This window comes from Artemia franciscana, chromosome 19 (assembly GCF_032884065.1).
Source record: "Artemia franciscana chromosome 19, ASM3288406v1, whole genome shotgun sequence".
NCBI classification, from domain to species: domain Eukaryota; kingdom Metazoa; phylum Arthropoda; class Branchiopoda; order Anostraca; family Artemiidae; genus Artemia; species Artemia franciscana.
In genome coordinates, this window is record NC_088881.1 from 29,157,754 (window position 1) to 29,182,401 (window position 24,648).

General features: G+C 36.3%; 1 protein-coding gene across 1 annotated transcript in view; it reads right to left on the reverse strand.

Moving 5' to 3' along the window:
* Positions 1 to 24,648, reverse strand: part of LOC136039527 (serine/threonine-protein kinase SMG1-like) — a gene marked incomplete in the record, with an annotated part of 282,681 nt that overhangs the window by 64,300 nt on the left and 193,733 nt on the right. Inside the window, 3 exon segments of the mRNA XM_065723331.1 lie at positions 17,598 to 17,758; positions 20,055 to 20,203; positions 22,249 to 22,342. Of these exon segments, the coding sequence (XP_065579403.1) occupies positions 17,598 to 17,758; positions 20,055 to 20,203; positions 22,249 to 22,342 (404 nt within the window).

Sequence of the window (24,648 nt, forward strand, 5' to 3'; positions counted from 1 at the left end):
TACGAACAAGGATTTAGTTTTGAAGTTCCAAAGACTACTCCATCCTTTCTTGTTCAATAAATGTGAGTCTAGTTCAGTAAATATGTAACAGATTTGGCTGAACTCGGTATTATTCCTGAAAGAGTACAAGCTTTTTAATATTTTTAGTAGAAAAAACGCAAGTTTGTCGCAAATAAGGTACTGCACCAGTTAGCAGCATATTTCATATATTGTATTACAAATATATTATTGAAAGGTTAGAAGAACGGGTTATCGTAAACCCAAAAAAATTACTGTGCTATGTAAATAGACTTTCAGGTACTGATTCACGGCTCAAGTTACAACAGAGAATATTGCTTTCTAATTCTTAAAACTATGTCTTTTTTTTAGAGAGCAGGGGTGGCAATTGGGGGTTGAGCAAATACCTCCCTAGATTTTTGCCCCCACTTGGATTCAAAAATATCATTTTTGATATTTCGTTGAAAAAAAGCTAGATGCAAAAAAAAAAATTCCACGTCTTGAAAAATTTATTTTGTACCTTCATTTAAAAAAATTTGGAAAAAAAACCTTGCGTTCCTCCCATTTTTTCGTGAGTTGGTACTTCAGTTAATGAGGACTGAAATATAGCTTTTTTCAACGAGTAAGGAGTAAGGACTCCTTACGTTGAGTAAGGACTAAAATATAGTAATGACAGGTATAGTATTGATAATAGTTGTTTTTAAATATTTAAATATAGTAAAATGTCAGAAAAACAGATTATCGTAAAGCCAAAAAAATTACTGTGCAATGTAAATAGAGTTTCAGGTAATGATTCACAGCTCAAGTTAAAACAGAGAATATTGCTTTCAAATTCTTAAAACTATCCCTTTTCTTCTAAAGAGCAGGGGTTACCTGCTCCTAGATTTTTTATCTAGATTTTTATCTAATTACCTCCCTAAATTTTTGCCCCTACTTGGATTCAAAAATATATTTTTTTATATTTTCGTTGAAAAAAAGCGAAAATGCAAAAAAAAAGAAATCCCACTCCTTGAAAAATACTTTTTTGTGCCTTCATTCAAAAAATTTTGAAAAAAACCTTGCCTTCCTCTCATAATTTCGTGAGTTGGTACTCCAGTTAGCAAGGACTGAAATATTCTGCGAAGAAGACACGCTTAGGCACTTCTTGGAGAACGAAGTTAGAGATTTGTTCACATTTAGTAATATGTTAGGGGGAGGGGGTTACTGCGATAGTTTGATGTTAATTGTTGCACTAGATATTTCTAATCCGAGGGTTTAATTTTCTCATGTTTGCCCTCAGTTATCTGAGAAATATGAATAATGTTGAAATGTAAATAACATCATTCTACTTTTATAAATTATTCTCTCTTAAAATGAGAACCACCAAAGAAGTGGAATAAAAAAAAAATGAAAATAATTCAAAATGAGCTAAAAAGTATTGTGACAAAAGTACCCAACGCATTTTAACATTCAGCATCTTTACTAAATATATTTCATGCCGGCTTGACGACCGTTTACAAACAAAACACAAATATACTTGAAAAACGCAACCAGTACACAATTATTAAATTATACAACTAACCAAATCATCACTGAAATAAACACAAATAAAGAACAATAAGATATTAATAATAATTACAGAACAATAAATTCAAAAAAAAAAAAACTTAAATCGTCCTCTCTCGTAATCCAGTCCCACACTCATCAACTTCCCGCAAAGAGATTTTTTTTTTTTTTTTTTTTTTTTTTTTTTTTTTTTTTTTTTTTTTTTTTTTTTTTTTTTTTTTTTTTTTTTTTTTTAGCCAGTTTCAAAATTGTGGCACACTTTCCGCTTCCCGAATAAGTGTCGAAAGGTATTTCAAACCACCAGATTCATGTGCTTTTCCACATGGCTAGAACGAACCATACTTCTTGGCTCACTTACCAGGTCTTCAGCATTTCTTGTAGTATATACATGAAAAAATGAATTAAAAAATATCAAAACATCAGGCGCAAAACCATTCAAAGTCTGAGCACACAAAGATAAAATAAAGGGTAAAGGATCCGGTATTAGACTTTACAGTCCGTACCGGCCTTGCTGATCTTAGTTTCTTGGCCCTTTAGCCAGGAAGTGCAATGGGGGGTTGGGGGCCAGCCATCCTGTGCTTCCGCACACCCTTCCTGTTTACCTTCCCCAGATTTCTCCAAGTACCCATTTAGAGCTGGGTCGACTCTGGCTAAGCTTAAAGAGTCATGCCACTGACCCCCGTCCCAAACTGAAGAATTGGGTACACTGGGATTCGAACCCGCGTCCTCTCAGACAAGGGATCCCGAATCCAGCGCACCAATTCACTCGGCCAGGGCGACCGAGTACACAAAGATATCGATCTGAAAACTCTAATTTTCCCAATAAAACAATCAAAATCCTATGTTTCCTAAAAACCAACTCTGTACTGAAAACTCATTTATCATACTAACCAAATAACCTCACTGCTTTATTTTTCTGAATCTGCATTCGTTTAAAATTTCATGTAAAATTACTAGCCCAAATCATACATCCATAATTTATATCCGGCACAATCAAAGAGTAATATAAAAGAACTAAAATATGAGAAGGTAAAAAATGTTGAAAAAGTTTTAAAATCCCACGGCCACGCGCTACTTTAGACGCAACCGCATCAGCGTGTCTTCTCCAGCTGAGGTTCTATATAAACAATAAAATCTATAAAAATACTAATACAACAATCACCCTTTTCTAAAGCTAAATTAACACTAAAAGATACTGTACAGCATAAGAAGTCAAATGATTATTTTGGAATTCGAACTGACCAACGTACAATGCATGAAGGCTGGAGGTGATCATAAAGTCTTCCATGGATAACTTTTTAATAAACTTTCGAAAACACTGCCAAAATAGAAATAGGCCTCCCGTTCAGTATATCCATTTAGGATATCCATTTAGGATATCCATCTTTCAGTATATCCATTAGTGCCCTCTTTGTACAGAGAGAGAATATTTGCCTGTTTTCAATAATTTAGGAAAAACTCCCTTCTCCATTGATAAATGTATTAGGTGCACTAGCACAGGAAGAAAGTACACCAGCATTGATCGAATGGTCTTAAGGTTAATATCATCCAACCCAGCACTGTTGGAACCAATCGAGCTGATGATCTTTGTTAATTCAGCTGAATCACAGGGACGAAATTCGATTGCCACTCCAAGCCCCCGCTCACCATAAAACGAGTTACCAAGAGCTTAGGAATCTCTAGTTTACGCTTGTATCTTCGTTCCAATATTAATAAAATAATCACCAAACTTGTCACGCAACTCTTGTCTATTCTCTACAACCACTCCTTCGACTTCAATTCAAGGTTCTTGAGTTCTCCGAGGCCCACTAAACCGTTAATTGATAACTTTCCAAGTTCTTTTCTGATCTGGTTTATTTTCCTCAAAAGTGTCGAGTAGTAGGTTTCTTTTTTTTCCTTTTCAGTGAGATCGCCATATTCCGAATCTGTTTACAATGAGCATTATCTTCCTCCTTTGAAGATCTCAGCTAATCTTGAAACACACTCTCCCGCTGTTCAAGCAAATTAACTAGCTCTTCATCAACCCAAGGTTTTCTCGGCATATTCGGTCTCTGTCTGAGTGTCTTCAGCGAACAAGTTTTATCACATGCATTAGTTATGATGCTACTAAACAGCGTAAAAGCTTCACACGGGTATTCCTGGTTCAAGACAGGTTCAAAAGATGTTCCACTTATTTCTTCTTTAAACAATCGAACATTCTCAGGCTTTATCTCTTGAACAGTTTTATTTTGCTTTTTCTGGTGTGATACTTATCTAAACTAAGTCCCAGTGGGAAATGATCAGATGACGAATTCACTACAATATCGGAAGCCGCCTTTCTGATATACATTGAAGATACAAACACATTGTCAATTAGGGTAGCACAGTGATCCGTGATCCTAGTAGGTATTGTCACTGTGGGAAAATGATCATTAGCAATCATAAAATTTACAAAATCTATGGTAGAACCCCCTGTAGATAAAAGATCAAAACCACAACAACCCATGCATGAAAACTCTTGCTGGGACCTCTGAACCATCATTAGAACTCTTTGGAAACCTTCTGTGAAATCCGCATACGCCGCACTTGGAGGTTTATAAAATACTGATAGGATAATATCCCTCGCACCAAGTCTCAGACCAGTCTCAATCTCAGTAGAAAGAGTTTCTATCTTAACTTCTCTCCAGACATTAAGATCCTCCCTTGGATTCCATTTAAGTGAATCACTTAAATGAATAAATTTCTGCTTTCAAACTTCTGTATGATTGTGATATGCTCTGAAACTTAGGTGTAAACTCAAGAAACACTGAACCATAGATTTCACTAATTATCGTTTCGCACGATTGCTTTAACTACTGTTTATCCCCCCAGTTTTCTTTTGTTTATCCCCTCACTTTTCGAAAAATTCCTCAGTAATTTGTTCAATCACTGAATTTTACGTTATGGCGATCTTACACCTCGCTATCAACAGCCAAAATGCCCAGCTCGCTGGTTCGCTGATTTTGAGCGCAGCGTACGATTTGCTTTGTTTGTGGGATTCTGACGTTTTTAGCTTCTTCAAACGTAAACTTTACATCTTTTCACTTTTTTGTGACGCTTCCTTTATACTAACTTCATACGATACCAACCTTCTTTGAGTGAGTCTTATTTCCTTGTGATCTCCGTAGCAGAAAACAATGAAGTTTTCTCGGCCTTTTATTATCTTTAACGATCTGCAGGACTCTGATTAGCCCTAATGGGCGTCCATGGAAATGAGCTAGGGCTAATTCAAACTGTTTAAAGGGCATCTTGAAGATAGAAACGAGAAACAATCAAAAAATCTCCTATCTTATAGTGAGCAGGCCCACGGATGGCATTGACAATCACCTTCATGACGGGTGGCCCTATGGACCGTGGAGACCTGCAAACGTTTATTCCATCGTACTCTGGCTTCCAAAGCAACAGGTTATAATATTATCCAATTATCCAAAGCAAATTGTTTACAGTGCTACACAGTATTCAATAAAGGTTTCCTTTTAGTGAATTGTCACTGTCTAATAAAAGGATTTATCCATATTCGTACTTTTATTTATCATCACGGAAAGGCAGTGTGGTCTTCGAAATTACTTCGATTGTCAATTACAAAATTGGCTAAGATAGTGTTGGCCTAAGTTGGCCAATTGCAAACGCCAACTATTCCCAACTTAGCCATTTGGTTTTGCTGATTTAGTTTTTTTAAATACAGCGGGTACTCTGATATGCTGAATATGATGGTACGATTTTCAGTAAGATTCCTTGCAATTTTGGGGGTATATCCCCTTGTTTTGATGATCATACAAATTTTCTCTGGCTAATAGCTTTTGATGAAGAAGATTCAACTTAACTGTCTTAGCTACTATTTGGTCTGTTTGGGTCCAATTCGACTCTAATACCACAATAGTTTCAATACTCTGATCTTAGGACTTGGTCAGTTTTACCTTTTGGAATAAAAAGGCATAAAATGTAAGTGTAAAAGTAATGAAAAAATGATACATTTTTTGTGACTGGGCCTTCAAATTAACAAAAATAGACAATGATTTAGCAAATTGAGGACATGACCAACATGGATTCAAATTGTGCAACTGAACTCTATTTTCTTTCTTTCAGCAAACAGCAAAAATGAAACTATGATAAAAATAATAAATATTAAAACCCAAAAATTACATATGAAAAGATAAACGACAAAAATAGCTATAATATAATATTATACTATATAATATATAATAAGATTGTATAAATACAAATAACCAAGAAATCCAAGAATGGTAAGCTCAAAAGGATCAATTTTACTCCCTTTGAGTTTTTGAGATTTTACTCCCGAAATAAAGAATGATGGTGGGGAGGAGGTTTATTTTAAATTTGGATTGACTAGAGGGTATTTGAAGAGTTTTCTGGTGGCAAGGGGGGATAGTTTGGATTCAGGAGAAAGAAAAAATATTTTTGGAGCTACTTTTGCCCGATTTGTGAATACGAATCTCTTTCATTTTGTGTCCGAGTGTGAAGAGCTGTCAGAGTTGTGGAATAAATGTTTTGGAGGAAGTGTTGCAGAATGAATATCTGGGAGTGAGCGTTAGTTAGTTGAGCGGATACCTAATAGGAACGCGTGTGCTACTAAACAGTTGTTAAGCTAAACAGTTTAGGGGTTAAACATACGGAATTACATTTGAGAGGATAGTTTGCCTTAAGGTTTTTAGGAGTTACGGTGATTAACGGTTAAAATGCTAACCTTGTTGTGTTTTTTTTCTTTGATTATATTATTTGAAGTTGTATTTTGTTCTTCGGGCTTTGTTTGTAGTTGTATTTCCTATGTTGCTATGGACCGTGGATTTTTGCAATAAAATCTGCCACTACATTATGAGAAAAAATAAATACTCTATTAACTAAAAGAAAACATATCAGAATATATATACAAATGGTCAAATGTACTAGGTTTTTTTCCTCCAGAAATTTATTTATGGAATAATTACAATTTTCCCTGATATGCTTTAATTGGGTTTGTTTTCTTGTGTCTATATGTACATGTGTGATTCATAGTATTTCCCCTTCTTGTAAATAACAATTTTCCGCCCTTCTAGTTAACGAAGGAAATTTTTCTAGACTTTCTAATCATTATAGAAGCTGAGTCGCAAGCAATTATAGCACTTCATAACGGCAGGGTGCAACCACTAATGGATCCAGAGAATCTCGTTTTCTTTACAAACAACTTGTTTTGCTTTGTGTCTGTTCCAGAACTAAGAAACAATTGAAATCCTTCGAAAAATTCTGAAGCTTGTTAAAATAATTAGCTGAAGTATTTGACATCCAGAAGTAGGGTGAAATACATCCTTTATATTATTTTATGCTTAGAGCCAGTGTCATGCTCGAAGGGGGAGAAGTGCATCTAAATCTATTAAGCAAAAAAAGATTTCTTTTTTATAATTCATTTTAACTGGGGGAGTTATGAGAATTACTTAGAGTTAGATCTTCCAACTCCGGTTGATAATAAGGCGACAACGGTATCTCCATAACGAACTCCAACCATTTTTACCGAAAATATTCATGGGATGACCTCGACAGCCAAGCCCCCTTTTCGAGATAACGACCAAGCGTCGCTTTCTGTCGTCCATATCTTCTAATTCCGAAGGAAGGAGAGGAAGAGATCCAATACTAAACATCAAGGCCGTATCTGGGGAGGTAACCGGTTTGACCACGCCCCCTCCAAAAAATGTCTGACTCGTACAAAAGTAGCAAAAATACACTTAATATTTGACAAATAAATATAGTACACGTTCACGGAAAGACCCCCCCCCCCCGCCTTACAAAAAACCTGGATACGACCCTGCCAAACATCATGGGGTGGCGGTTTTCACCTTTTTGCACCCTGTTCCCCTAATACTGCGAACGACTGCTTTCAATTTATCAGACAAAATCTGTGTCTTTTCTTGGATAAGGGCGTTGACCAGTGAATATCAAGGACACGGCGGAGACAATTATTTTCAAGTCCCAGAATGTTTTTCAAGCCGATCGGGGAACAACAATGATTCGTATCCTCATACCAGCAAGGAGAGGATATTGCTGGTTAATACTTAATAGTTCGAGTTTAAGTTTCAGGAAGTCCTCAGAGTTTCTTCGCGCCCTCTCTAACTTTTTGAGACGCTTCCAGCTCAGGAAATGCGTGTAGTAGTTTAGCACATAAAGCTCTTATCACATTGAATATATTTAAAATATATTTCAATCCCTAAACATTCCCCAGAACATGGGTTTTCAATTTGAAAGCCACCTATACAAGTGCGTACTAAGATGGCTTTTAGACTGAGTGTGGCGCTAAGGGTGGCGCAGTAGCATAAATAATGATGGAAATTGAGAAAAACCCAAACTTGGGATTCCCAAACTGAAAGATCCAAGTCAGGTGCGTATATAGGGCGACGAAGGCCGCCCTTTAATCAAAGGGCGGTGAACTAGCATAGGCACCCAAAAAAGAAGAGGAAACTCCTAATTCAGGTGCATACGCAGGGGCACACTAAGGGTGGCGCTGACACTAAACAAAAAGAAGAAAATTCTATAAACTAAAGTTTACAATCTGATATCCCCCTAATTACTCAGATAGGTAAAAAGAAAGCGTTAGGCTAAGAGCGTGCGTGGCGGAGTAGCATGGGTATTACAGAAAGAAGAGAAAAGCCCCGAATTTGAGGTTTCCAATGTAAAAAAAAAAAAAACAACCTTAGTTTAGGATCGTATGCAGAACACTTTAGGCTAAGTGTGGTGCTAAGGGCGGCGCAGTAGCATACAGTGAAGTAAGAAGAGAAAATCTCAACATTTGGTGTTTTTCAACCCGAAATCCCACTAAATGAGGGAAATCTGCAGGGGCCTTTAGGCTAATCGAGCGCAAAGGGTGGTGCAGTAGTATAGCACTAGAGAAAGAAGAAACAATTCTATAATTTGAAGTTTAAAATCTGAAATCCCCCTAATTCAGGTAAGTAAGCTGAAAAGTGTTGGCTAAGGGTGGTGCAGTAGCAGAGGCACTAAAAAAAGAAGACAGTCTGCTAATATGGGTTTTCCTATCTGAAAAGACCATATTCAGGCACATACACAGAAAACTATAGGCAAAGAACGGTGCTGTGGAATGGGCACTAAAAAAAAGAGAGGAAAACATCCCCTAACTTGGGATTATCCAACTTAAAAATGTCTAGTTCAGGTAAGTGCGCAGGGGCATTTAGGCTAAATGCGGCGCTAATGACGGCGCAGTCACTTAGGCCCTAAGGAATGAAGAAAAAATTCCTTAATTTCGGGGTTTCCGACCAGAAATCCTTCTAGTTTAGATACGTGCGCAGAAAGCGTTAGACTAAGGGCAGAACAGTAGTAGAGGAGTGAAAGAATAAACAATCCTCTAATATGTGGTTTCCCTATCTGTGAGAAAAGAAATTATTTGGGTACGCACACAGAAAACTTTAGGCACAGGATAAACACTAAAACAAGAAGAGAAACTTCCCTAATTTCGGAGTTTCCAATCTAAAAAACCCATAATCCAGGTGCGTGCACAGGAGGCTTTAAAGTAAAATCGGCACTCTTATACACATAATCTACTGCGCAGCCCGTAGCCTCGAACCCCTACCTGCGCACTTTACTTAGGGGTTTAACAGATTGGAATCCGCCCCAACCAAGAAATTTTCTCTTCTTTCTTTAGTGCCGATGCTAATGCACCTCCTTTAGCATAAAGGCCCTGCGGACGTATCTGAACTAGGGGAATTTCAGATTGGAATTTGGGAGGCTGTCGAACAAGAAGCAATTCAGGTAGTTCTTTTTCATACACCCTCCCTCCCCTCACCACCCTCCCACCTTCCCCTACAGACACCCATGCTAGGACAGAAAATTTACACTTCTTGCATTTTAGAATACTAATAAGCACCCTAATATTTACCTCCAACATAACATCAAAGGAATAATAAAGGAAACAAATGGCAAAGAATACGGCATTGGACTTTACAATCCCTACCGGCGATGCTAATCTCCGTTTCAAGGAGCAATTGAGGAAGCCGTTTCATGGAACCACCGTTTCAAGGGAGGCCGGGGGCAGCCATCCCGTGCTTTCATTTACCCTTCCTGTTTACTCTCCCCCAAATTCTCCTGGTACTCATTTAGAGCTGGGTCGACTCTAGCTGAGCTTACAGTCACTCCACTGACCTCTGTTCCTAACCAAACAACTAGCGACATAAGGACACGAAGCACCTTCTTCACCGAATACTAAATAAGTAGTCAACCTTGGCAAAAGCCATTCTAAAACAAACATTTTATTTTTTTGCGAAGCTTAACCAAGTTTTTTGTCAATTTTCGAAACATTTCCATAATTCAAAGTTAGCCAGCCAAATACTAATACTACTACTAGTAGTAGTAATAGCTCACCACAGCACCAAGCCGCCTGAGGCTGACACAGCTACCCACGCTCCTCCTTCATCCCAATCTGTTCAAAGCCCCCCTCTTTACACACTCCCATGATGTTCCTATTTTCTTTATACCTTTCATTATGACATCCTCCCACCCCAACAGCGGAATACTTGCTTTCCGTTTAGCCCTAGAGAGTTGGCCTAAAAGGACAATCTTCGGCAATCCGTCATCCTTCATCTGCATAAACCCTAGCCATCTCAAACTTTCTCCCATTATAGCCATAGAAAGAAGGGTTGAGCCACACTTTCCGTACAGCCTACTGCTTGAAATAGGTCAGTCAGCCGGATACCCATAACAATCCGAAGGCCATTTCTCTGGAAAACATCCGCTTTTCGAAGCGCCCGTGCTTCAGTCTCATACTTGACCTCTCTCATTACTGTAGCACTATTACGTCAAGGCCCGTGAAATTCACATGCCCAGAGTGGAGACTTCGTACCGCTAGTGGAACAGTTCAGTGCAGTTGGTGTCAACAATGGTTTCATCCTAAGTGCGCAGGCATTCCTATTGAGGAGAGAAAGCAATGTGGTAAGTAGTTATGTTTAAACTGCCAGTCCTCCCGTTCTCTGAATAATGATCCTGAACCACCTTTAACACCACTGTCTCTAGTCCCTGGCTCTAAACCACGCTGTACCCCCAAGTCTGTCACAAAATCAACAACCCCAAAATCAGTTTATACAAGAGCTAAGAGCTCATATGGCACTTGTGACGAGGCAAGAAGAGCTAACAGCCGAGAGCTCATATGGTATGAGCTACAACAAAATTCTAAGATTCAATAGATTGATTTAAAAGGAGAATAAGAGGCTTAATGCCGGTCAGGATTTAAAATCAGAGCTCTGAGTCACGACGTCCTTCTAAATATCAAAATTCATTAAGATCCGATCAACCACTCGTAAGTTATAAATGTCTCATTTTTTTCTAATTTTTCCACTCCCTTTAGCCCCCCAGATGGTCGAATCTGGAAAAAAGACTTTATCAAGTCAATTTGTTGAGCTCCCTGACACGTCTACCAATTTTCATCGTCCTAGCACGTCCAGAAGCACCAAACTCGCCAAATCACTGAACCCCTCCCCCCAACTCCCCCAAAGAGAGCGAATCCAGTACGGTTACGTCATTCACGTATCAAGGACATTTGCTTATTCTATCCACCAAGCTTCATCCCGATTCCTCCACTCCAAGTATTTTCCACGATTTCCCCCTCCAGCTCCCCCCAAGGCGAAAAGATCTGGTCATGACTTGAAATAAGAGCTCTGACACATGAATTCCTTCTAAATATCAAATTTCATTAAGATCCGATCACCTATTCGTAAGATAAAAGTACCCCAATTTTCACGTTTTCCAAGAATTCCGGTTCCCCCTCCATCTCCTCCCAATGTCACAGGATCTGGCTGAAGTTTAAAATTAGAGCTTTAAAGCACAGGATCCTTCTAAATATCAAATTTCGTTAAGATCTGGTCACCCTTTCGTAAGTTACAAATACCTTCTTTTTCCAAATTACCCCACCGCAACTCCAACAAAGAGAGCAGATCCGGTCTGGTTATTTCAGTCACGTATCTTAGACAGGTTTTTATTCTTCCCATCCAGTTTCATCCTGATCCCTCCGCTTTAAAATTTTCCAAGATTTCTGCCCCCCCCCAACCGCCCTCCAATGACGCTAGATTCGGTTGAGATTTAAAATAAGAGATCTGAGTTACGAGGTCCTTCTAAATATGAAGTTTCATGAAGATCCGATCACTCCTTCGTAAATTAAAAATACGTCATTTTTTCTAATTTTTTAGGATTAACCCCCCCCCCCAATAGAGCAGATCCATTCCAATTATGAAAATCACGTATCTAAGACTTCTGCTTATTTTTCCCACCAAGTTTCATCCCGATCCCTCCAATCTAAGTGTTTTCCATGATTTTAGGTTCCCCCCAAACTCCCCCCGATGTCATCAGATCCAGCCAGGATTTAAAATAAGAGCTTTGAGACACGATATCCTCCCGAATATCAGATTTCATTGAGATCCGATCACCCATTCGTAAGTTAAAAATACCTCATTTTTTTCTAATTTTTCAGAATTAACCCCCCACCCCAACTACCCCAAAGAGAGCGGATCCGTTCCGGTTATGTCAATCATGTTTCTAGAAATTATGCTTATTTTTCCCACCAAGTTGCATCCCGATCCCTCCACTCTAAGTGTTTTCCAAGATTTTAGGTTTCCCCCTCCCAACTACCCCCCCCATTGTCATCAGATCCGGTCGGGATTTAAAATAACAACTCTGAGACATGATATCCTTCCAAACATCAAATTTCATAAAGATCTGATCAACCGTTCGTAAGTTAAAAATACTTCATTTATTCTATTTTTTCCGAATTATCGGGCCCACCACTCCCCCCAGATGGTCAAATCGGGAAAATAACTATTTCTAATTTAACTTGGTCCGGTTCTGATACGCCTGCCAAATTTCATCGTCCTAGCTTACCTGGGAGTGCCTAAAGTAGCAAGGACCGACAGACCGACAGAACTTGCGATTGCTATATGTCACTTGGTTAATACCAAGTGCCATAAAAAAACAACCTTCCCAAATCCCCCCTTGTGTTGGTAAAGGTAAAGAATACGGCATTGGACTTTACAGTCCCTACCCACGGTGCTGATCTCCGTTTTCTGGCCCTTCAGCCAGGAAGTGCAATGAAGGTTGGGGGCCAACCATCCTGCGCTTTCGCACAATTTTCCTGTTTACCTTCCCAGGATTTCTCCAGGTACCCATTTAGAGCTAAGTCGACTCTGGCTGAGCTGACAGAGTTACGCGATCGACCCACGTCCAAAACCGAATAATCCCCTTTTGTTGACTATGGTAAATGTATCAAACAACTAGCTGATCTCCGAGTTAAACAGAATTCACAGTTAGAGAAGAATTTAAACCATGAAGCAGTCATAGAAGATTTGAAAAAAAAAAAAACAGTTTACATATTTCTTAATGACCAAAAAAGGGCAATGATATACTCCATGAACCTGATTTGAAAATTAAAAGAGTGAGTGATGATATCAAGTCCCACAATTCACATCGCCTTATCATGGAAAATATATTTTTAACTCTACAAAACAATCAAGTGACCCTAAAATCAAAAATCACCAAATTACAAGAGGACTTAACAAACAACGAATCAATTATTACTACACTACGGTATCAATTATCAAAGTTCAGTAACTCCAGCAATAACTGCAAAATACCCCAAGAGAATTTACAAATATCTACTTGTAGTATGACTACAGATGAAACTCTCGAGTTCGTGAATGGTTCAGTGACTTCCGGTTTGGTAGATAAATAATGAGGTGCTAATGAAACAAATGTAAGGAATAGCAAGGTTATTGAAAAATCATTGCCAGACGATGATTTAGTTTATTATTTTTGAGAAAATTATGAAAGAGAAGAATGAAAGGAAAAGAAATGCAGAAATAAGCAGAAAAGAAAATGTGATCTTTAATGATTTTAGCCGTGGTTTCTACAAGTTTCGCAAGCAATGCAAGATTTTACACATTTGTCGTCATTTTATTTCGGGAATTTGTGTGTCTGATAAGCGTATTTTTATCATGTTGACCTTTGTTCTATTTTATCTTGTATTGATAAGTCGTGTAAATTTGCTCATGTATCATCAGGGGTGGAGGGTATGTTTAAACCCAACCTTATTTAGGGCGGCGCCGTAAGTATACACGACCCCCTGATCCCCTAGCTCGTATTCCATTCGACTTTCAGCCTCATTCCCCTTCATACCCGATGCAGAGCAATGTACTCCAGGAATCCATCCTTCGAAAAAATCTTCCGTCCCCAGTTACTTATGCGCGTCCGGTCAAACCAACCCCCCAAATCTTTTTAGTCGGTTCAGACCATCCCCAAACACCCCCCTACTAACATTTCCTCCCAAAAAATCCACTTCTTTCGACTCCGTTCTTCTCCGTGCGTCCAAGAAGTTACCGACTGACTCTGGACTCCACCCGTAATTTGCAAAAATAAACCCGACCCCTCCACTCTCAGACACGCTTCACCGTATTTCACTCTCCCAGCATCATCTTGCCTTACCGTTCCCCCCTACAGAGAACAATCCGAATTCGACTTCTTCCCGGATCACCAGGAAACATTTTCCCCATCCCTTGCACTTTATCCTCTCTGGCTAACCTAAGAGTAAAACTCTGGCCTGAGAGTTCCTACATGCGAAAATTATCCTGTAGTAGTAGTAGAACAATTTTATTAGAAATAAACATTTCTTAATCAATAGCACAACATAAGCGAAGCTTGCGAGGCTGTGCTAAATGCAAAGAAAATAAAGTGGCAATATGGAGAATAAGAAAATATGGAGAATGAGACCATATATCGAAATCAACAAAAAAAAAACATAAACAATACACTCCCTTGCGTGACCCCAAGACAACAACAAAAAAACAAAAAAATACATAAATATTACAATTTGATAAATAATATTAAAATACTAATAAATAATCCGTCCCCCCAAAATAGCACTGTTAAAACTAATTAAGCTAATTAATGTTAGCACTAATTAAGCTTCACTGATTACCCGTAGATTTTTTGATAAACGATGGTTTCCCCAGAAAAATTTACCCGTGGCTCTTTCAATTTATCCGCAACTTTTAAAATTGAACCTCTTCCCCTCCCACTTTAAAACCGGGTTAGTAGTCCCTCGGTCCAGAATGGTGGGTTTGAGTCTTACCACAAACCTTCCCGAATGATAATATTTCACCGTTAGGTGATGTTCTCTCCACTCGCAGCATTATTAGTACTTACACAGCGCCAAAGTTGCCTAAGAATAAAGTTTTTCTGAAGAAATCTGTTGTTAAAGAATTTGATTAAAAAAAAGGTTATCATTTCCCCGTTTTCCTCCTTACGAACGCCAAAAGTTTGAATTTTGAAAAGTTAGTTGAGTTTGAAGCAACAGCTAAATTGAACCATATTGATATAATTGCGGTTACTGAAGTCCAGGGACAAAATTCAGCTCTCCTTAAAATGACTGGTTTTCAGGAGTTTATAAAGCTACTCCCGGCTGACCACCCACTTGGGAAAAAGAAAGAGGAGTAATGAATTTCGCAAAGCATTGCCTATCTCCTACCTTTATCCATGTGCCAGGACTAGGGGATAGCGACGAAATCATTTAGATATCTACTAAGCCCAAATGCCTGCCTCGACCTTACATCAATTTAGTCATTTGCTTGTTCTATTATTCACCCGGACAAAATGCTTGTTCTCGTCATAATTTCGATTATAGGCTAGAAGCAAGTCTTGACTTGCTGTTACGAAAAAGTATCCAAATAGATACCTTTATAGCAGGAACCACGAACGAATTAAGTGTCAATTCGTTTAGTCTTAATTCGTTTTGTTAATTTTCGTAATTCTTAATTTGTTAATTCGTTAAATCTTGAGCTGCAAAGATCAGAGTCTTAAGTAAATTGTTGATTTCCCTACTACAAAAGGTGGAACCAGTTTTGATTTTATTTGAGCCAACATTAAAACCTTTTACAATACTCCAACTACCCCCCCCCCTCGATGGTAGCTATCATTTTATGCTAATAAAATGGTTTTTAATTTAATGGTTTTTTCAAAATCCCATTTTGCAAAATGGATTGCAAAATCTCAAATTAGTTAACACAAAGAGTGCACACTTTGTAACCCAGAGGGCACCAAGTGAGCAAATAGAATTTGCGAGAAAATTCCTTGAAATTTTCATCCATTTCAGCTAAACCTAGCTATAACCAATTAGAAAACTACAGATATGAAGGGTGAAGAACATGATAAAAAGACAGTAATATTAAATTCAGGTGAAAAAAGAAAAGGTACAAGCATTTAAATTTAAAGATGGTAATAGCATTAAAACTTTATCACTTTAATTTGAAGGTGGATTGTGATGGCGTCTATTTCCATGGTGAATGTAAATTTGAAAAAGATCCAGTGCTGCCATTGGAGGGGGGCAGGCGGCAGATATTCCACTTCTTTCCCTCCTCCAAGATTTTGAAAAATAACTATTTTGGCGTTTGTTATTGCAAACACACTTTTTTCGTATCTTAATATAAAAAACTAGCTGTTGGGGTGGCGCTTCGCGCCACCCCAACACCTAGTTGGTGGGGTGCTTTGCGCCCCCCCACGCGCGTAAGTCGTTACGCGCCATTGTAGTTGTGTCCCTGTGTCCCACCTGTGAATAGAGATAGATATATATATATATATATATATATATATATATATATATATATATATATATATATATATATATATATATATATATATATATATATATATATATATATATATATATATATATATATATATATATATATATATATATATATATATATATATATATATATATATATATATATATATATATATATATATATATATATATATATATATATATATATATATGTTTTTAACTACGTAAAACATGCGAATATACAACATTCTTCGCTGTCCCATTGTCTGTGCATATAAATAGATTGTCAGGTTTACTGACTCTTGAACATGCAACATTTGTGTCCCGGTGTCCCGGTTTGTAATTTCTCTTTGAGTGTCCCGGTCGTCATTTATATTCCCTGTGTCCCGGTCTCTGTGTCCTGGTCGTCATTTATATATCCCGCCTGTGCCCCCGGCGTCCCCGTTGTAGTTGTGTCCCTGTGTCCCGGTCGTCATTTATATTCTCTGTGTCCCGGTCGTGATTTGTGTCTGGGTGTCCCAGTCTGTAATTTCTCTTTGAGGTTCCCGGTCGTCATTTATATTCCCTGTGTCCCGGTTGTCATTTGTGTCCCGGTGTCCCGGTATGTAATTTCATCAGTTGACAAACATGACGTCAGTCAAAAAACAACTTCATGACGCATACAACTCAATCCTTATAATGAAGTCAGTCGACAAACATGACGTCAGTCGAAACACAAACATGACGTCACTCGACACACACACAGACAACTTATTTTTATATATATAAGATGAAAAACAACAAATCCCCCCCCCCCTACATTTTGAAAAATTAATTTTTCTCCCCCCCCCCCTGCATTTTTGCAACACGATCAAGTTACCCCCAATATCAGAGAGAACATAATTAAAAAGTTAGTCATAACAGTATTTTTTCCGACATGAAACTGTCCTATCTAATTCAGAAGAAACAAGATCAGGGCAATTTATACTTGATTAATAAACTTAATGGAGAGTGGATACTTACAATAAATCTCAAAATACTAGACCATTCTCCCCCACAGCTTTCTATACAAATTTGTTTTCCACACAAAGATTTTTTTTTCACAAAAATATTTTTTTTTTCCTACAAAAAAAAATCGACGTAACTAGGAAAAAATCAAATATGATATCAGGATAAAATCAAATCAGATACAAATAATTATTAAAATAAGCCGATTTTCAAAACAGACATCCAATGATGATAGCCGGAATGCCAACCATTTTCGCCTAAAATTTCTCCTACACAAAAAGTCAAATTTAACCCAATGAAAACAAAGAAATGATGATCTATAATTGGTCAAATAGTAGCCGAAAATTTAGACCAATTTCCTCCATAATTTCCACACAAATAAAAATGTCCTATTGGCTGTTTCAATCAATGATTTAGACCTGATTAATCTAGCTAAATACAATTCAATACTCACAACAAATCTCGAATTTCAGGTCCAATATGGCCAATCGATGGTAGTCGAAACGCTAAACCATTTTCAATACATAAAGCTAGTGTTTGATGAATGGCTTTCAATCGTTGAACAAATACTAAGTCCCATAAAACATCTCTCGGTCCGGGACTGAAGAACGGTGGCTAGAATATATAAACATCCAAATAAATAAGACATTTAATTGAATATAAATAAACATGTAAAGACAACTAGTTTTCTTAGTGTTTGTGCTAGTTGTAATTAATTCTTTTTGAAAGTCAAGATGAATTAGGGGAAACTTATTATTACAGGTGTGGGGGAGGATATCCACCCAGCCTTCCTTAATCAGTAGTAATATATTTGGCCCTTGTTTGAGGCCACCAAACTTTTGGTTCGACCCAAGGATGATTGCCCAAAAGTACAATTGTTTGTTACAGAAAATTTGGCAAGAGAAAATTCAAAAAACGAAAAAAAAATGCACCCCAACACACAGCCTATAGATCACACCCAAAAAAACTAGATTCTGATCTGTTGAAAACAATTTAGACCAAAGTTAGGCTAAAAGCCCATGAAAAAGACAATGTGACAGTTATATTGTTACAGTTTTGTCAAATGATCATTTGTTCCTAACATAGCCTTTTTTTTTTAGTCTGGCAAATCTCATGATAGCTATTTAAATAAAACATATAATTGACCATAGATAAACTTGTGGAAGTTTATTCTTAAATTGTTCTATGCAAGGGGCCTGGGCATTCTTCTCATCATTACATGCCAATGTACTTACAATTGCACCACCAGCACACATGTTTAAGAAGAAAACAACCATCAAAAATTACATGAAGAGTATAGGCTATCTTACAAAGGCGATACATAAACATATATAATACACATAATAATATGTATAAACACATATAATATATCTAATATCTATGTATGCAGTATTCATTTCTTCAAGAAATCAAGAACAAAGCATACAGGAGCTTACATTTTTCATCAGGCTTATTGTAGAACTAGAATCTTAAAAATTTTGGTTATTACTTTAAGACAAAGCAAAATTGATCTTTCAAATAAACCCTTTTTTCGTCCAAACTGTTTTTTTTTTTTTTCTTGTGGAAATCTTTACAAATTAATCTGAAAAAATCTCCAGTGAAATGAAAATTTGTTTTCATTGCAACGGTATATTCTTGCTTATGTCTAGCATCTACTTTATAAATTGGTATAAATAAATGAAAACGTGAACTGTTTCAAGTATTGTTTAGAGCAAATTAATTAGTATTTTATTTAAATATAAGTACATTAGACAAACATATAATTATAATATGAATACAATATATTGATTTTTAACGGGCTACTTCAGTAATTATGGAACAAAAAAAAAGAGTTAAAGGATGTATGAACTTCACGAAAGTGAGCAAAGAAAGTAACACTGTGTAGATGAGGGGAGGAGGAGTGTACAGCTGTGTTGGCCTGAAGTGGCGTAAAACTTAAATATTCATTAATAACTGGTTGTTCTTTTTTTTTAGTTAATATCGTTTGATAAGATCGGTGTGTTAGAGATAAATATTTTGGCTCATTCATTAATAACTATTTGTCTTTTTGGATTTTCTTTCAATAAAAAAAAATATACGTATTATCTATTATATATATATATATATATATATATATATATATATATATATATATATATATATATATATATATATATATATATATATATATACTAATTAAATTTATAATAAGTGACTCAGATTATGGTTGTTAATAAAAGATTTTAATGGTTGTAAAAGTAAAAAAAAGACTCAAAGGAAGTGGAAACTTTATGCAACCTTCATGGTTGCACTTAGTGGTCGAAGTGCAAACTTCATGCAACCTCGCAATCTTCATAGTTGTATTTTGTAGTTGAAGGGCAAACTTCATGCAAACTTACAACCTTCATGGTTGCACTTTGTAGTTGAAGTGTAAACTTCACGCAAACTTGCAACCTTTATGGTTGTACTTTGTAGATGAAGTTCAAACTTCAACTACGAATTAATTTCGTAGTTTTGTAAATTTGAATAAATCTCTGTTTCATATTAAAATTAGATTGAAGAATCATTTACTTAGTAACTTTCAATTTGAATTCTGGGGAGGAGGTTCCTCATTATATTTTATTTGTTTACTTTGAATTTATTTGGCATTTTGTTTTTTGTTACCATGTGCATATTTTTATTGAAGAGCCATATTTTTATTCGGGTACCTGGAGATAGTACTCTCCATTTATTGTTGAGTATATAACCCACACACGAGTTATCCCCACTGTGGGTTATTAATTTGTTTGGGAAAACATTTTTCTTTGATAAAGAACTTACCTAGCAGCTGGGTGGAGGTTTGTTGTAAAAAAAAAAAAAAAAAAAAAAAAAAAAAAAAAAAAAAAAAAAAAAAAAAACTAAAAAAAAAAAAACTAAAAAAAAAAAAGCTTACTGCTATAGTTTTAGCCTCCCGAACAATATCAATTTTCTTCCAAGCAACAGGAGATCCTTCGTAGAAACCGAGTAAGGATGTTATTGCAGATAATCCCAGATTTTCAGCCTTGATACATAGACCATTCAAGCCAAGGAGAAGCATTTCACCTAAAATGAAAAGTTCCACAAATAAAAACTAATGTTTCTAAATTAAATCTCAAATTCATAGAGTAGAATTTTATTAAATAAACAAAAAGACCCAGTAGAAGACACTAAAGAGAAATCTTCTTAAAGACATAAGTGATTGGAGCAATTTCAATAGAACTTTGGACTATAAAGTAACATGGCCATAAAATTAAATCATCAAAAGAGAAAAAATTACGAGATAACAAAAAAAAATCCTAATAAATGATACACAAACATTTCCCGCAATAACAAGAGCCAAGAGCTCATATGGCATGAGCTCTAGAAAAATTCTAAAGAACCAATAGATTGATTTAAAAGGAAAACCAGAGGCTAAATGCCGGCCGGGATTTAAAATCAGAGCTCTGAGACATGAGGTCCTTCTAAATATCAATATTCATTAAGATCCAATCGCCCACTCGTAAGTTATAAATACTTCATTTTTCTATTTTTTTCCTCTCCCTTCAGCCCACAAGATGGTCGAATCGGGGAAAACGACTATATCAAGTCAATTTGTGTAGGTCCCTGACACGTCTACCAATTTTCATCGTCCTAGCACGTCCAGAAGCACCAAACTAAAATTTTCGAACTAGGGAATTGGGGATAGGGAGATTTTTGTTTACTTCTATTTTTCCAATTAAAATACCAAAAATATGTATCTTTCAGCTGAAATACAAAAAAAAAATATTTTCAAAACCTAGAAGGGGGCACAAACACTTCAAAGGGGAGCCTAAATAAAATAACCAAAGAGTTGTAGAACTGTCCAAATGGTAAACGCATATTGAAACAAGCATTGAGACTCATTTCTTGTTATGAATAGTTGACATCTATCCAAAACAAAAAAGAAGTCTACTAGGTAAAGCCAAATAGCCCAATATAATCTACATAGGTTACAACAAAAATAGCAGCCAACAGGTCTAGCCAAATAGCACAACATAGTCAATATAGATTACAACAAAACTAGCAGCCAACAGGTTAGCCAAATAGCCTAACAGTATCTATATGAATTACAACAAAACTAGCAGCCAACAAGTCCAGCCAATAGCCCCACATAGTCTATATAGATTACAACAAAGCTAGCAGCCAACAGGTCCAGCCAAGTAGCCCCACATAGTCTATGTAGATTACAACAAAACTAGCAGCCAACAGGTTAGCCAAATAGCCTAACAGTATCTATATGAATTACAACAAAACTAGCAGCCAACAAGTCCAGCCAATAGCCCCACATAGTCTATATAGATTACAATAAAACTAGCAGCCAACAGGTTAGCCAAATAGCCTAACATTATCTATATGAATTACAACAAAACTAGCAGTCAACAAGTTCAGCCAATAGCCCCACATAGCCTATACAGATTACAACAAAACTAGCAGCCAACAGGTCCAGCCAAGTAGCCCAACATAGTCTATATAGATTACAACAAAACTAGCAGCCAACAGGTCCAGCCAAATAGCCCAACATAGTCTATACAGATTCCAATAAAACTAGCAGCGACACCTGTTGGATGATAGAGTAAAAAAGAAAAAAAGACCATAGCGTACATTACAATGTGAGGATAACAAAACGATTCCCCCCCCAGCAAAAATTTTAAGTCACTTTGACCACTCCATTAAAACGACTGTCCCTGATAGTTTCAATTTGATCCCTCAGCTGAAAGACAAACTACAACAGACTTAATAAAACTATAGCTTTTATCGAAAAGGAAATAGGAAAATCGAAGAGGAAAGACCCACTCTCCTTTCTCCTTTATTAAATTCTTTATCCACATGGATACGTATTACAGTCCAAAATCCATTTATAACCCTACAAATACTTTTACTCAAAAAGGAATATATAATCAAAATTTTGATTTTTACAGACGGAAGGAAAGCCACCCACCGTGAGCTCAAACCCAGAACCCAAAGATATAGAATCGGAGGCTCAGCCTGCAAAGCCAGTCGGGCTTTTTAGTTCGTTTTACACCTTTGGTGTATTTTTGTGTAACAATTTTTTTTTCTGGTTACAGACACTTACATCTTAATTTACATACCTTGAGTAATTTCTTCTTTTGAAATTTCTTCCAGCATCGCAGAAAATTTGGCTCGTAAAGATGCAACATTGTTTACTAATGGTGTAACCGGAGACTTAAAAAAAAATCTTGTCAGTTACAAATAAATAAATAAAATAGAATAGAACAGTCGTAAACTAAGTACTTTAAAAGAAATAATAAAAGTAAAGTTTGTAAAAAAAGCAACATACACACAAAAATATTGTTTCCTCGCCATATAATAAATTATAATATAGATTATAAATTTAAAACTTTAGTAACAATTACACTTCAGTTTAGAATATATTTGGCGATCCTCGATTCTAGTTACGAATACCGGAATTAAACTAAAGAGAACGAATGCAATTGTAACTAAAAAGTGAAGATTTTCCAAATATTCAAGGGGGCTGTGGAATGATGTGGCAAAGGTACGCGTTAAATCCAAGATCAATTTCTAATGACACACCTTTACTAGAAACTGTACCTTCTATCAGTCCAGAGAACTTCAAGACTCTGCATAAGTGCTTAAACATTTAAACATCTATTATTTAATATAATTCAAATTATATTATATATCATTTAATATAATATATTATTTAATTAATTTATGGCTATTTAACCACCATAAAATTAACTTATGCCTATTTTAGCCCTTGCACAAAGAATTACATCTTGAATTGTCAATCTTTCGATTAAGTAGATAAATCAATAAATTTTGCGATAAAAAGTGGGTATTATCGTGTCAAGGACAAAAGAGCATCTTAAACCAGTTTATCCAGGAATTTTTCAAAAAGAAATTGAAAAGTTAGAAATAATCTACTAGAGGATTTAACTCTGGCTTCATTTGAATAGGCAAGTAAAAATATACCTAAACATAGCCAATTTAGTTAAGGTTTTGAGTAGGCTTTTAATTATTTTTCTATAGTGGCGGGAGTGCCTATTCAAGCAAATTAAGAGGGAGACTGGGGGTGGGGTCTATTTCGTCTTTATGAATATACAAACAGGTGTTTTTCAACATCCAGGAGAGAGGAACAATTTTGCATTTTTCAAGTTTTTAATGAAAGAAAAGTATTTTTTAAATCAAACGGGAGAGGACAATGAGATCGAGGGGAGTATTGCCCCAATCCTCCCCCACCAATTAAGAACCCTGTCCAATGCATGCCGTTTCCCAAGCACTTCTTAACCGTATCTCGAAAGTGAAAGAAAGGCGACTGGTGAGAGGCCAAAGGCAACCAACGACGAAGCTTTTTATTTTATTAGCGATTTTACAAACTTTATAAGTGACTACCCAGGTATGCAAGCGTATGCCAGGTATGCCTTCTGGCCGGTGTCCCATTCCAAAATATTGGGACTGTTTTTTTATTATTATTTCCTATATTTTCATTCTACGTTTTGACTATCCTTTGCATCTTCACTATATCCACTGTATGTCACTGCTAAATGCAGCTGGTCCTGCAATAAAGTTTACTGCTGAAATTACTATAGTACAGGAAACGCTAAATCAGCCAGAGCACATCAGGACAGAGGCAGATTTCAAAGTGGGAGCTGACTCTGGACTGGTAATTGGTCGCTTCAATACCAAAATTTATGTTTTATTTAAAGCGAGTTTTCGATTAGAAATGTTTTATTTAAAATGAAGAGCATGATGGAAATTTGGCAATTTAGGCTGATAGGCTGGTAGAAGCCTATCAGCATTTAAAATGCTGGTAGGCTTCAGAGCTTCAGAGTTCCGAATCCTACATTAAAAAATGTAAATGCAAAAAATACATCGAAAGCATCAAAAAATAAATTGACCACTTATTGCAACCTTACCACACAAAAAAAATTTAAGATATTGTCAATGCGAAAGAAAAAAACAGTAAAAATACAATAGCTTTAAGCCAAGAATAAATTTCAAATCAAATAATGCTTTCCAAATCTTATTTCAAATAAAATAATTCTTAAAATAATTCTAACACCGTGATTTTACCAGAAACTACCAATCAAATAAGGGGACATACGATTTCAGAGGCACTGGTGGCTCAGATTTTACCTTCAGCAGCAGCTCAATTACAAAGAACAAAATCAAGAGCCAGCAATAGACTCCTGAGCCTCGTCCGATTTACCGTATTTTTATTTATTTTTATTATGCCGTATTTTTGGTCTTTTTTTTTCTATTCTTAATTAGCTTCTTTGATGACCGGATTCTTAGTTAGCTAAAAAGTTGACTATGAAGCTATTATTAAGAATTCTTTGTTGCTAGATATCTACAAAGAATTTCTGGCAAGAAATTCGAAATCGACAGCTCGTGCTTGCCGGAACATGAAGATTCATGTTCATTTACGGTTTCCTATATTGAATGATGCAGCTATTTATCAAAAGCGCTTACTCAGCGGCCGTATTTTTAATGCTGGAGTTTTTTAA